Here is a 15,912-nt window from a genome sequence, read left to right on the forward strand (position 1 = left end):
CCTAATATTAGCTTTTTTGTTTGTTTGCTTTCTCAAGTAAAAATGAGGACAAACAGAAATGTTAAATCATGCATGTTAACAGGATTAAAATGTAAAAATATACTTAAGGGACCATTAAAGTCAAAAATGGTCTGGTGATCTCAGTCCACTTTCTAACAGCCTGTTTTATTGTACACAAATTTTAGTTTACAAATATTGTGCAAATCGCCATTACTTTCTATATTTGTAAGGGTTTTGGCCACAGTCAGTACCTATAAAATTACTGTATGTATCACCAAAGCTGTAACATAGTAAACCTAGATATCAGGAAAGAGGGATAACTTGCCATTTGCTGCCTCACTAGTTAGCATTTCATTCAATTTTCCATGAAGCACATCTATTTGTGGTTTATTGAAATTAGGATCTGCGCTCAAACATGTTTTTGAAAATCAGATTGGTCGGGCAGAGTTATCTGTTGTTTAATTCATAATGATTCTGGCATCTGATATAATTACATAACTGTTTGAGGAAATTACATTAAGATTGATTCAGCATCTGCAAAAACTGTCCTCTTTCCCTGTCAATGTGAAATAATGCAAATGGATCGGCGTGCGGCCTCAATTAATCAAATATGCGCCAACTGCTATTTGAGGCAGACGTCTACTTTATGTGACATGCAAAGAATCTCTTACAAATGCTAACAAACCAGTGGGTCATGCTGCTTCCATTGGAACCTTCCAATGGAGATACCTCCTTCTCCTACCTCCCCCAAAATCTGAACAGACTTTTCATAAAATGCCACCCCTCAAAGTATTTTTCCATCATAGTGCAGCGGAAAGATAAATCAAACGTATGTACAAACAGAGAGCTGTCAGTTTTTGTGTAACCTTCAGATATTAGATTCCAAGATACAAAAATCTAGGTTACGACCTCAACTTGTCAGCACGACGTTACCTTGCTACCAGGTAGGTACACCCTAGGATGAAGGCTGGTGCATCTTACTACACTGCTGCCTAATCTAAATGGTATACCCAGTGTGGTCTCAGCTATCCGAGTAATCTGTATATTACTGGATTCAGCTGAATTTAAGGTCAACTGTTGCCGGATGACTCTTTCATTCTTCAAGAGAAGATATCCTCTTTGTCCACTTCTGGTGAAGCAGGTCTAGAAATGTCAAAAAGATGCTGTGGAGAGCTAGAGCTTGAATGGCTGGCTTTCAGGAGTTTTAGCACTTCTGTGAGTTGCATCTCTAGGCCTGACATTCGAACATTTAGGTTCTTAAGGTCATCCTTTAGCTCTAGCTTGAGCTCCTGCAGTGAAGCCTGAAGTGTTTGCTCCGGGATGGGGTAGAAGAAATGCCTCATTTCTGGAGGCTGGGCAGGACTGCGGTCCTGAGGCGTCAAGCGGAAGTCACCCACTTTGTCCAGGCGTAACTCACTTTTGGTAATGCCGCTGTCACATGAGTCCGTCTTTTTTAAAGAGATTGGGGATTCTTGCACCTTGGTTCGTTCAGGTAAAGTCTCCATGGATTCAGCTTTAGACACTGTGTTCCAGTTGTCAGCTTTGGCCATCGACTCCTTAAAGCGACCCCAGCCTTTCAGTTTGGGTGGTTCAGCAGAGCGGCCACCAACCAAAGAAATGGACGATGGCACTTGCAGTTTTGCCTTGTCTGCGACCGTACAGTTGAGAGGTGATGGCGATTGAGGAGTTGAAGATGAAGGTGTAGCTGGGCTTTCTGTTACAGTGACAATGCTGGTAGTTGTAATAGCTGATTTAATTTTGGGGATGTCCACATAGAGAGGACCCTTCTCAATGTCTTGTTCATCTGTTTCTGGTTTCCCAGTCACCATGCGGGCCTCCTTCTGCTGTCGAAAGCGCTGGAAAAGTTTTCGTACTGGGTGATCTGGTGGCAAATTCAGAGGGGCTTCATTTTTACGGTTCCGTCTCTCCTCCTCTTCCCGTTTCACATCACTGATCTTTCGAAAAACGATCTGAAAGAGAATTTAAAATTCTTATGACTAAAAGACCATCATTAAAAAACAAACACAAAGTTTATTGACCAAAAGTTTCAGATTTTGACAGCACACAAGAAAAATTATACCCAAACTACTCTCACACCCATGTCAGTTTAGTCTCCTGAAGTAGTACAAAAGCAGATCAACATCATTTTCACCATCTCTCTTATTGATTGTAGAATTTGTGTGTGAAAGATTGCCAATATGTCAAAATGTGTGTTCTTTGCAAATGTCACTTTAAAAAGGCTAATTCCCATGGCGCACAGGGAAAGTTCATATCAAGCCTCTGGCTTCAGTGCGTGAAGGCTCACTGTCAGTTTACCACCCAGATGATGCTAATGGACAACTATATTTTTAGGCATTTTGTATTTTCAGTTTTTAGCTTTGTAGCTTTATTTCTGTGCTTTAAAATGTCGCAATCCCAGTCTCCCAATCCAGTGATTCACTTGTCTCATTAATTAGGGATTAATATTAATTAAAAGTAATAATTAAAAAACACAAAATACACATTCTGTATTCACATGTTCAGGAATACTTTATTAACCTTCATTAACGTCACACTCTAACATTCAACATATAACATTCATTTTGTCAGTAAGCAATTCAACTTTAAGGTCTGCAAGCAAAACCCCAAAAAAAGCTGATGAAAATAAGCGCAAACTACTCTTGACATTTTGGATTTTAATAGATGAAAATGTGAAACAATTTGAGTAGCTGTTTGTTTTTCCCAAGGATACATGACAGTGCTGAAACTCGAGAACCGGTTCTTGTATAGAACTGTTCCCAGTAGTCCAATTCCCTGGAATTATTAGTCTGCTTGCCTATTGAGCCTGCTTTTCGGTTGGGTGTGGGTGAAGAATCTAGTCTAGTAAAGCTAGTGCAGGGAACTCAACTGAAGCTGTGCTGGTTAATTCTTTACTGTCCTCACGCTGTAACAAAAACATCCTCCCAATTTGGTCATTTATTTAATCTGCAAATCTATCTCTCTAGGGAGAGATAAATTAAATAAATCTATCTCTCCCTCTGACATGTCAATGCCACTGCTGCCTTGCATCGCTACCTGCCATTTTACCACCTATTGTCCACTTACAGGCTAATCACCCCAGTTTCTAACATATTTAGAAGCAACAATGAGCTCTAACAATATTCTTCTGCTGCACTAAATACTTTCAAATGGAAAGTATCTGATTAAAATAGGTTATGTGGCAGTTTTAACTCAGAAAGTCTGGGCATTTTATTTGCAACACGCAGAAAGTCACTCATCACATTTGAAAAGGTAAGACAGCATCAGATGTACAGATCAAATGCACATTGTCTGCTCTGCTGGATCAGTCAAAAACACAATCTCAGCAGCTCCATTTGAAGGCAACATTAGGCTCCTTTAGTCAACCCATATCGGGATTTCCCTGCTGCATACATTCAGGACGTGGGACCCTGGTGAATAGTAACTTTAATGCAGAAGATGAGATTGCCTCTTCAAATGCAAACAATCCAATCTCACTTGCACTCTCCCGGGCAGGCTAACCTCATAAAGAATGAAGCAGTGATTGGTAGCTACTCTTACGCTATTGTTGATCACAGCTGTTCATTTCTGAATGAAGGATGTGAGAGCGGCTTTAGTATATGGTGGCTGTTTAATGGAGCTCTGTTTTTCTATGCAGTGCTGTGTGGCTGAAGGCAGTAGGTGCACGTGTCCCTTAGGTTGAATATAAGGTTTTCTGTGGTTACCTTTTCCCAGAGTGGGAGTTTCTGGCCCCTATTTAACAAGAATTGATACGTGTGAACAATTGTGATTGTCCAGATCATGAAAGGAGGTAGGCTGTCTTCTGCTGTGAAATATATTGACATGACTAAACATATATAGGTTCAATATTGATTAATTGATTGATTTATTTAATAAATCCTCCTTTCATCTTGTTGAATTTAATGCAATCTCAACTTGGATTGCAAAAAAAACCTCTCTCCTTAAAGGTTGCAATCTTCAGCTTTTGCTTTACTTACTGCTCACTGTCTGGTACTGGTAATATCAACACTATCTTTACAGATATTATTGGAATTTGTAAATATATTCTAAAATGTTTGTTTTATTTTGTTAATATTTTTTTTCTTTTTCATGTACCACTGTGCACAAGGCTGAAGTCTTTGCAGATGAAAACTTCTGTATAAATCCTAAATGAAAATGCAGTCAACTGTATCTGGCATCTGAACAGTCACTCACCCTCTTACGCAGGTTATAAGTGAGCAGCAGGTTTCGAGAGAAGTGGTTGGAAAATGCCGTGTAGAATTCCAGCACCTTCTGCAGAGCGTCGCGTTTAATAACGTGGAGGTCGCAGTAGGTCAGAGCTCGCACATTGGCGCAGGACTGAGCCAGAGTCACCTCTTTCCAGAAAACGTCCCCAAATACGTCTCCCTTTCCTGCACGAGAGAGCGCACAATTTTAGTTCCATGTTAGTTCAGCAACAAGATCTGATCTTCCAGGTAAAAGAAAACAGTAAGAGACAAAAACAGGCTTGCAAAAACAGCTTTAATAATGTTTTTATATATCAGTTATCGATGATTATTGAAAATCTCAGTACCTGTAATTTAACACACAGCATTAAGTGCTACACACAGGTTTACACTAAATGGACACTTTGTAAGGTACACCTGTTCAAATGCTTGTTAATGCAAATTTCAAATCAGCTAATCCCATGGCAGAAACTCAGTACATTTAGGCATTCAAAGTTCTGAAGTTCAAACCGAGCATCAGAATAGGGAAGAAAGGTGATTTCAACTGGGTATAGTTGTTGGTGCTAGATCTCAGATCTAAGTAGGTCAAAGTATTTCAGAAACCGATTTTTTCCCCACACAGCCATCTATAGGGTTACTTAAGAAAGTAGCATAGCAGAGCTTTCTGATCTGACGTTTGGATGGCAGGGTCAGATTTTCACGTAAGCAACATAAAAGCAGGCCTGTCCTGCCTTTAGTTCAGGCTGCCAATAGAGGTGTAATAATTTGGGGGATATTTTTTGGCACACAAGAGAACTGTTTGAGCACCACAGACTGCCTAAGTATTGTTACTGACCACGTCCATCCAGATCCAGTAGAAACCAAATAAAGTGGATGGTGAGTCTTTTACTTGTGAAAAAGTCCCTCTATATATGGGATGAAAGCAGCAGCTACTTGTTTTAGGTTGGTTATAAATAATACAGTTATGCAATGTGGATCATTTATGAGTCAAGAACACATTTTGGGTTGGGAGGTCTTGGAAAGTCCCCCTCCAGCATGACAGATGCTGCTGAACAGCTGGAACTAAATCCCTTTGTTCTTTTGAGGAGACTTTTATGTATATTTAAAACTGAAGACAAAGCTAGATGAGGATTTTCTGCTGTTCGAGGTAATGGCTTACAACTGATGTATTAACTATTAATACATATAAGAAATATAGCTTTCAAACCTTTATAAAGAGTGTTAAATTACCTTCATAATCTAAAGCTCATTAGACCAACTCAGTAATTTATAAGGTCTGTCATTTGTGACTCATGCACAGCACTTTTTTTAAGTTTGAGAAGCCCAGTATTACCATAAACTACCCTGAACAAAGGAGTACTATGACTCAGTATAATCAACAGCTTATCATGAATTTTTTTTCTTTTTTTTTATTGTCTTGACATAAAACACCTTGTTATTTCTTCACATGATGACATGACGAAACACACGCAGTGGATGAAAATAAACCTTATATGTGGCAAAAGCATTAATATAAAGCAGTATGTGGTACAGTGGTAAAAATAGCAGTAGCTGATTAAACCAGATGCCCTGTCTTGTTTGCTGATTTACTTTACATGGCGTTTCTTTTTCGTTTGTTATTAGTCTCATAAGGAATTCAATACAAAGAAGCTATTTATTCATCACTATAGTTGCCTTCCGGTTCATTGGTTTCATGTTGACAGTATATTGATTTATGCAAAGAGAAAACAATAGAAGGATATTGACAGAAACCAGCCAAGGCACTGTAATATTTCCTACCAGAGCATGGCATCCGTTATTCATTAAATTACTCATAAAGCACATTAAATGATGATGTTTTAACAACAAAACATTCTGCTGTGAACAGTTTTCTACTTTATTTTTTAAAATAAGATCAAATCTAGATGCATTGGAAGACAAACTAGGGTCACTAACATGGGAAGTATCCCAGTAGTTAGGAGTAGGTCCTTATTAATATTCATTAGGCTTAGATGGTGTAGTCATTACAGACGCTGATACTGTGCTTACTTTAATCTGGTCAAGTATGGCCTCATTTACTGGCACAGGTCTCAGTTCAATACATCTATCATAACCACTGTGGGAAAAATACTTTAGGAAATTAGTGGCCTTTGTAATAGTGTGTTTGCTAATAAATCACTTATGAGCAAGCAGACTGCAAATGTAATGATATTTACCCCCTTTTAGCACCGCCTTTGATTTCTACCAACCCCTCAGGTTTTCCATTATGCTCACCGTTGTTTATCCCAGTATGCTTAATATTAATTATCATAACATTATAGAGAGAATTCAAACAATCCAGCAATCCCTTATGAGCAAGTGTGAACTTTTTAACCCGTTGTTTTGTTTCTACTAACTCCTAAGTGAAGTATGTAGGTCTTAAAGAGCTAAATCTCCAGAAAAGTCTCTACTATAGTCACAAGTTAGTTGAGCTGGTGTAAAGCCAACCAATGAAGTTGTAGATGCACTGCTAATCATGTGCGGATTCGGGTAATATTTCTTTACAGGTTTATTATAAATTGCTCAACATAACCATTTGTTAGATAGTTATTATCTTCTGACTGTTGCGTCATTGGCTACAGATTGTGAAAGATGCAATTTTAACTAAAGCTTTTTCAAATTAGCTCATAATAAAATCTTAAGAAATAATGGAAGCTAACTAGGTATTTAAAAATAACATTGGTTTATTTCGTTTGTTATGTTGTTCAGTTTCATTGCCTTTACAATAAATCAGTGAAAAATCAATCCAGGCAGCCATATTACATGTTTGCTTGAAATGAACCTGTGGCACAGGTATTGATTGTAACCTTTGAAGGCCAAAGGATCGCAAGTGTTGCGTTGTGATTTTCTGTTCAGTCCTGAGTTATAATACTTTTAATTATTATTTATTTTAAAATGCTTATTTTCAGTTAGGTTTAGTTTAAACTAATTTCATTTGACTTAAATGAATACAGCACTGAAAATACACTCAACAAAAATATAAACGCAACACCTTTGTTACTGCTCCCATTCCCCATGGGATGGACGTAGAGACCTAAAATTCATTCCAGATACACAATATAACCATCCCTCCCAAACAGTGGTCACAAATCAGTCCAAATGTGTGGTAGTGGGCACATCTGCTATATTGAGATAATCCATCCCACCTCACAGGTGTGCCACATCAGGATGCTGATCTGACATCATGAGTAGTGCACAGGTGTACCTCAGACTGCCCACAACAAAAGGCCACCCTGGAATGTGCAGTTTTGTCTCACAGCAAAATGCCACAGATGCCACAAGCAATGAGGGAGCGTGCAATTGGCATGCTGACAGCAGGAATGTCAACCAGATCTGTCGCCCGTGCATTGAATGTTCATTTCTCAACCATAAGCCGTCTCCACAGGCGTTTCAGAGAATATGGCAGCACATCCAACCGGCCTCACAACCGCAGACCTCGTGTAACCACACCAGCCCAGGACCTCCACATCCAGCAGGTTCACCTCCAAGATCGTCTGAGACCAGCCACCCAGACAGTTGCTGGAACAATTGGTTTGCACAACCAAACAATTTCTGCACAAACTGTCAGAAACCGTCTCAGGGACGCTCAACTGCATGCCCGTCGTCCTCATCGGGGTCTTGACCTGACTCCAGCTCGTCGCCGTAACAGACTTGTGTGGGCAAATGCTCACATTCGATGGCGTCTGGCACGTTGGAGAGGTGTGCGCTTCACGGATGAATCATGGTTCACATTGTTCAGGGCAGATGGCAGCTGAGAATGTCCCAGTTCTTGCATGGCCAGCATACTCACCGGACATGTCACCCATTGAGCATGTTCGGGATGTGCTTGACCGGCGTATACGACAGCGTGTACCAGTTCCCACGAATATCCAACAACCTCGCACAGCCATTGAAGTGGAGTGGACCAACATTCCACAGGCCACAATTGACAATCTGATAGACTCCATGCGACGATGTGTTGCACTGCATGAGGCAAATGGTGGTCACACCAGATACTGACCGGTTCTGGGTCCCCAGACCCCCAATAGCGCAAAAAACTGCACATTCCAGGGTGGCCTTTTGTTGTGGGCAGTCTGAGGTACACCTGTGCACTACTCATGATGTCAGATCAGCATCCTGATGTGGCACACCTGTGAGGTGGGATGGATTATCTCAATATAGCAGATGTGCCCACTACCACACATTTGGACTGATTTGTGACCACTGTTTGGGAGGGATGGTTATATTGTGTATCTGGAATGAATTTTAGGTCTCTACGTCCATCCCATGGGGAATGGGAGCAGTAACAAAGGTGTTGCGTTTATATTTTTGTTGAGTGTAGTTTCACAGACACCACAGACTGGTTAGATTGACAAATTTGAACAAAAGAATTGAGAGTAAATCCCAAGACACTTATTAACCACAAAAGCTTATTCTAGGCAGTTTTACACTAAATAATATAGTTTTAGGTGATTTTTCAGGTATGTAGAATATGTTTTTTACACTAATTTTATAATAATAATAATAATAATACATTTTATTTGAGGGCGCCTTTCAAAAACCCAAGGTCACCTTACAAAAGAACAAAATTAATAAAAGAAAACAATAGTTATAAAATACATAAAATAAGTTAAAATTGCAAAGCAGAACTTGACAACAGGTAAAATCAGCACTAAAGTGAAAAAGCCAGTTTGAACAGATGTGTTTTGAGCTGTGACTTAAATGCGGGAAAAGAGTCTATATTTCTTATGGCTGGAGGAAGAGAGTTCCAGAGCTGAGAAGCAGAGTGACTGAAGGCTCTGTTCCCCATAGTGGTAAGACGTGTGGACGGAACAGTAAGATGAATAGCAGATGATGATCGGAGAGGGCGGGAGACAGTGGTGATATGGAGCAGGTCACACAAATAGGAAGGAGCAGATTTATGGATACACTTGTATGTGAGAAGTAAGATTTTAAAGTTTATCCTGGCTTCTATGGGCAACCAGTGAAGCTGCTGAAGAACTGGCGTAATATGAGCTCTTGACGGAATACGAGTTATGACCCGAGCTGCGGAATTTTGAAGAAGTTGGAGTTTATGAAGGGACCTTTTAAGGAGACCAAATAAGAGGGAACTGCAGTAATCAATATGGGACGTAATAAGACTATGGACTTCCCTCCCCATCTCCAGCTGCCTCCCCCTTCCCGCTCCACCACAACCACCCACACATGCAGGACCTTGGAGTAGGGGTATGTCACCAGGGTGCAGAGGAGGCTACCCCCCCCCCCCCCCCTGTCCCCTTCTGGCTGCCTCTGCCTCAATTTTATCCCACAACTTAGACATTCACATTACTCACACTCTCATTACACATACATATAGGATCTTGGGGGTGGGCACGATACACGGAATCCAAATTACCATCAGGGTGTACACCTCACCCCTGGCGTCGTTGCCCACCTCTCAATTTTAAATACACGTAGACATTGAGGGCTAGCAGGAGGGACCATGCGCTTACCTGCTGCTCTCTGGCAGGTAGCTCCATGCCCTCCTGGGTTTTAAATGCACCTTAGAACACACATGCATCAACACTACAATGAGCGGGTGGAGGGAGGTTTGGAGTCTTCTCTCACCCCCATTCTCTGCGGCCTGCTGGAGAGGGGGGGCTAGGAGGAGGAGTTGGCCGTCTGACTGCGGTCTGGAGTGTGGGGCCTCCCTGCTGCTGCAGAGTCGGGGCGGTCTGCCTCTCCCCACCGCAGGGAAAAGGGTAACACCACCTGGGTCTGGGTGCGGTTCCCCCCTCCAGGGGCAAGGGTACCTAGACCCGGTTCGTAGAGTATGCTTGGGGAGTGTGATCGTGTGTACAGCGTCTCTTTATGTCTGTCTCCACGTTGGTTGAGTGTGGAGTAAGTGCATATGAGAGCATGAGGGTGGGGAATGGATGTTTGTATCTGTGTGTGCCTGTATGTCTGTGTCTATATGTCAGGTTGGGTGTCAGACGCCACCTCTCTGGGGACATCTCAGGCCCTCCAAGGTTTGAAGGCCTATCTCCCCCCACCACCACTTCCCCTGCCAGTGGTGGACTCCCTCAGACATCGGTGCGTTGGTGGTTCTTTGTGTCTGGGGGTGGGCGTCCGGGTACACACCGGCTCACTCCTTGGCGGCCGCTTATCGGGGCCTGGAGCCTGGGGCTCGCTCGGGCCACTTCGGAGGTGGGGTGCCCCCGGCCTCTTGGCCTGGGGCTCGGTCACTCAGGCACAGCTGGCTGCCGGCGGAGCTCACGGGCGCGTCACTGCAACTCCCCCTGGCTTCTGCTCCGCGGCTGCTGAGTGAGCCCTCATCTGGGACTCTCCTCAGCTCTTTCCGGGACAGTGGCGCGGCTGCCCCTCTGTTGGTCTTCCTTGGTCTCTTGTGTTCTGTGGGCCTCTGGATGTCTGGAGTTTTGATCTCCTCCATACCTGCTTCATGCCCTGGAGGACGGGGCTGTGGCCCCCCACACCCTCTAGCACAGGGGTGGCCAACCAGTCAGAGACCAAGAGCCACTTTTTTTTTACTGTGTTACCGCAAAGAGCCACATCATACGCATGGGCACACATGAACATCACCCATCCTTTCCTCCCTCTCTCTCTCTCTCTCTCTCTCTCTCTCACACACACACACACACACACACACACACACACACACACACACACCTCTGCTCAGCCAGATTTATTGTAAATGTCACACACCAACATGATAATGACAGAAATGGACTCCTACAGTACTAAAACCACAGGCCAGTCATTTTCAACAATGAACATTGTGTGCACTGTCTCACACACACAAACTCTCAGTTCAACCAAGTCCACAAACAAAAATATAATAATCTACAATAGCATTTACTTTTATAATGCATGTTGTTTAGTGGGACTTCTGGCATTCCTTGCCTTGAACAATCCTCTTTAAATCTGGCTTGTATTCCGTTGTTGTCACTCGAAGCAATTCTTTCACATGTGTGTCAGTCAGAACAGATCGATGCTTTGATTTCACATGTTTTAGGGTAGAAAACACAGACTCGCAGACGTATGTTGACCCAAACATTGACAGTATCTTAAGCGCAGCCCGTTTGACATTGGGGTATTTTTCCATTGGCACACTTTTCCAGAACTCAATGGTCCCTTCCCTTAAAGCAGGTTTCAATTGGTCCTCTTCACAAAGATCGATCATCTCCAACTCAGCCGCAGCTTCATCTGTGACTAGCGGGACTTTCAAACAGCCGGTCTCTGCATTAAATGGGTCGACGAGGAACGTAATCTGTGGCCTTTTCAATTGTAGATCATGGAACCGGGTCACGAAGCTTTCGTGCAAGTTTTCAATCAGCGTTGCATATCTGGCTCTTTGCTTACTCAGGGCAGCACTGGCGACTTGCCCGCTGGCTTTTAGCAGAGTGGGAAAATGCGTTAAATCTCCCTTTTGAATATGTGTCTTGAACAGCTTCAGTTTGTTGACAAACGCAAACACACTTTGCACTAGGTCAGGGAGCATTTTTAACTTACCCTGCAGGGTCAGGTTCAGTCTGTCCAAGTGACACAGCATGTCGACCAAAAAGGCCAGATCCATAATCCACTTGAGGTCCGAGAGCTCGGGATAGTCCTTGTCCTTCTTTTCCATAAACAGTTTCACGGCATCCAAAAGCTCAAAGAAGCGAGAGAGTACCTGGCCTTTTGACAGCCACCTCACAGTGCAGTGCAGCGGCAGGTCACCTGGAAGCCCTTGGTCCAGCTCAGCGATGAGATTCTTGAATTGCCTGTGGTTAAGCGCATGTGTGCGGATATAGTTGACGATTTCCATCACAGGCTTCATGACGTTATCTAAATTCAATGATTTAGACACGAGTTGCTCCATGTGGATGATGCAGTGGAAATTCCAAAAGTCAGGAATAGTTTGGTCAGCTTTGCACAGCCCCACAAGCCCGTTCACAGATCCCATCATGGCTGGTGCTCCATCCGTGGCTATTGCAGTTAATTTCGTTATGGGCAGATTTGCTTTTTCAAATGCAGCCATCATGGTTTCTTTCACATCTATGCCACGGGTTCTGTCTTTTAATGGCACAATATCCAGGAGTTCTTCTTTGATCACACAATCGTTTGAAACAGACGGTGCAAATATTGCCAACTGAGGCTTGTCTTGTATATCACAACTCTCATCCAATGCGACACTAAAATACTCACATGCTTGAAGGTCAGAATGCAACTGTGATTCAATAGCCGTGTTAATGTCCGATATTCTGTGTTCAACAGTGTGGCGGGACAGTTGGACGTCTGATACCATGCGTTTTAATTTGTCGTTTTCAGGAGACAAGATTTCAACAACATCACTGAGGCATTTTTTAACGAACTCCCCTTCATTGTATGGCTTTTTAGCCCGTGCAATGTTCCAAGCCAGCTGATAGGATGCGAGCGTTATGGTCTCTGACCGCTTCGTAAATTTTTGGAAAAACTGTATCTGCTTTTCTGCCTGACTTTTCAAAGTGGCCAACTCGTGCTTGCGAAGTTCAGTCCCTTTTGGAAATTCCTGGTCGATGTTAGCATGGAGTGAGCTGAAGTGGCGCTGAAGATTTGAAGCTTTGAAATGCGCTAATGACGTCTGACATATAAGGCAGAATGGCTTACCATTGCGTTCAACAAAAAAATATAAACTCTCCCACTCTGTTAAAAACGTCCTGTGTTCATCTTCATATTTTCTTTTTGCTGTGCATTTTTTTCCTGCCATTTTAAGGGCGAACTTGCTCCTACTGGGAAACTTTGCGGTATTTTCATCTCACACACATGCGCATTTGATGAAAATACCGTATTGAACTCAAGCGAAGCGAACGCACACATTTTAAAACAACAACATAAAAAAAATCTAAACACAAACATAAACTTTGATATGAACGTAAGAGCCGCATGAAACCAGGCAAAGAGCCGCATGCGGCTCGAGAGCCGCGGGTTGGCCACCCCTGCTCTAGCAGATCATTACATGAAGGAACCTTTTAAAAAAAACAAGCGCGTCCATGCTCACAGGTGTACACACGGGTGATCACACCCACAAACTACACCCTTTTTGGCTCCTACCTCAAAGCACACTGTGTTCTGTTGATCTTATGTGCTGCACAATAATGTTTAATATTTAGTATTTACTGTCATATTCCCATATATCATTGTGATGTTGTTTATTCTATTACTCTTGTTCTCTTCTGCTTGTTTTCTTTTTTCCTTCTCAGCAGGTGATCCAGGTGATCGATATATGCTTTTTTTTTTTTTCCTTTTTCTTTTTTTTTCTGCCCGTTCTGTTGGTTTTTGTCTTTTGCCCTTCTCCCCCGTCCCTCTTCTCAGCTGTTTCTCTTTCCCTCTTTCTTTCTCCCCTTCTTTCCCCCAGTCAAGTCTGTCCCGTATTCAGTAAGTGAAAATAAAATAAACAATAAAAGGTGAATCAAATGGACCATTACGGCAAGGCTGGGATGATCAATTTGGTAAAGTAAATCCTTTGGGCATCTTTCTTTGCCTTTAGACAACAATTCTGATGGCAAAAGAGCCAAACGGGACAGGCAAAAAAAAAAAAAGAAAAAAAAAAGACTATGGACAAGAATGGCAGCAGCATGGGGAGTAAGGAAGGGGCAGAGTCAGTTAATATTACGTAAGGGGAAGTATGCAGACCGGGTTATGTAATTAATGTGGGGCTGGAATGAGAGAATATTATCAAGTATGACACCCAAACTCTTAACCTGAGGGGAGGGAAGGGTGGAGAACGTTCAATGTTAATGGAAAAACTGTGGGATTTGGATAAGATTGAGGCTATACCAACAAGTAAAACTTCTGTTTTATTACTGTTTAGTTTAAGAAAATTGGAGGAGAACCATGATCTACTCTTGATAAGACAATTTGAGAGGGAGGTAGGTGGGAGGGATGAATTGGGTTTAGAAGAGCTGGGTGTCATCGACATAACAGTGAAAATTTATATTATATTTTCAGAATATATGACCAAGAGGGAGCATGTAAATAATGAATAAAAGAGGCCCTAATACTGAACCCTGGGGCACACCAGCAGAAACAGGATGGAGAGTTGAAGAATGGGATTTAAATTGGATAAACTGAGTGCGGTCTGAGAGATAGGAGGTGAACAGGGCAAGGGGGGTATGACTAATGCCAATGGATGTTAACCGGTTCAGGAGAATATTGTGAGAAATGGTATCAAACGCCGCACTAAGATCAAGAAGGATGAGGATGGATAGGAGACCAGAATCAGCTGCCATCAGAAGGTCATTGGTAATCCTTAACAAAGCCAGATTGAAATTGTTCATAGAGATTATGGCTATTGAGGTGTAAGTGAAGCTGGGAGGCGACAACTTTTTTAATTTTAATTCACTTATACCCTTGTAGTTCACACAGATGAATTTGTACAGGCAAAACTGAATGTTTGTTAATGCAGTTCACAGCACCACAAATCTTTATCATTCCAACTGTTTAAAATGCTAAAATATTTCATTGATCTCAGACAATATTTAAGGGGACAGCCAATAAAATGCAGTAAATTTGATGCACTAGAGATGATTACAATATGCGCCCAAAGTAGGTGAGCTGGCTTAATGTGATTCAGATAAAACTGAAAATACCAGACTTTACTGTTGCTGAGAGGACTGACAAACAAATTCTTGTCCAAATCCTGAATCCATCACTCAGCAGAAAATGATCCCCAAACAGCTCAGCTGACACTGCAGGCAGGGACAGTTTGTAAAGTGCTGCTAGGCAAAAAAGAAAAGGGAGGATTTAAGTAAGTCCTCGAACAAAATTATTTTCTTGCTATGATGTTCAGAGAGAGCTAGAGGCCACTTAGACTTAAAAGCCTTTATGCTATCAACCAGTGTTTTGGTGTTGAAGTGCCTCCAAGACAATACATTCAGATTAGAGACACTATTGTCAATGCATCTGAGTCACACAGCTTAAGTAATCTAAAACTTTATATTGTGAAACAACCGAGGAGATCAGCAGCAGGTCCTTCGACAGCTGGGGAAATGAAGAGGTATAATGCTTCTCCAATGGAGGAAATGCAAATTTCCTCATCAAGCATGTAGTAGTAGTATATTCCTTCAAATGGCCTGAAAATTTATACTATACATGTTGTATATTTTCAGCATTATGCAAATTTATCATTATTATAGAATGAGGTTTGTTTAGAGGTAGATTACTTTTCACTAATTTCTACATTTTAATTTTTGTAGAAATGCACTGATCAGTTCATCAGAGAATGAAATTTCAGCATGCTCGGCCTGGAGCGGTGACCGGCTGGTCAGTCACATTTTTCCAATTATGAGCCAGTCTGTTTCATGCATGCGCAACACGTGCACAATGGTGAAGACAAATAATCACTCAGGCACTCACAGCCATACTCGAACATGTCATTAGCTTGTGGCTGTAGGCATTAGTAAGAGAAGAAACACAAAACATTTGGCAAAGTAAACCATGGGTGAATCACCATGATTACTTTGTAACAACAAATCTAATGATACACTTGAGTCATCTTTGCCCAGCTAAACATGCCTAGTTTGATGAAGCTAATGAACGGAAAGTAGATAAATCTGAAGCTAGCTAGAGTGCAGAGCTAGCCACAAGGCAGCAGCCTCGGTATGAGCAGTGAAAAAAAGCCCAAAACAGCTATGAGGGACATTAGAGAGAAGGTTAAAAATTAGGTCAATTTCCT

General features: G+C 42.0%; 1 protein-coding gene across 2 annotated transcripts in view; it reads right to left on the minus strand.

The window, feature by feature from the left end:
* Positions 1–79: 79 nt before the first annotated feature.
* kcnh1a (potassium voltage-gated channel, subfamily H (eag-related), member 1a) overlaps positions 80–15,912 on the minus strand; it is a 57,978-nt gene continuing 42,145 nt past the window's right edge. For both annotated transcript variants that reach the window (XM_080868927.1, XM_080868926.1), the window contains 2 exons: positions 4,213–4,409; positions 80–1,970 (listed from right to left, as the gene is read on the minus strand). In XM_080868927.1, coding sequence (XP_080725053.1) covers positions 1,101–1,970; positions 4,213–4,409 — 1,067 coding nt within the window. In that variant the 3' untranslated portion in view covers positions 80–1,100. The remainder of the gene's footprint in view (positions 1,971–4,212; positions 4,410–15,912) is intronic.

The sequence above is a fragment of the Rhamphochromis sp. 'chilingali' genome (genome assembly GCF_963969265.1).
Source record: "Rhamphochromis sp. 'chilingali' genome assembly, chromosome: 20".
NCBI lineage: Eukaryota > Metazoa > Chordata > Actinopteri > Cichliformes > Cichlidae > Rhamphochromis > Rhamphochromis sp. 'chilingali'.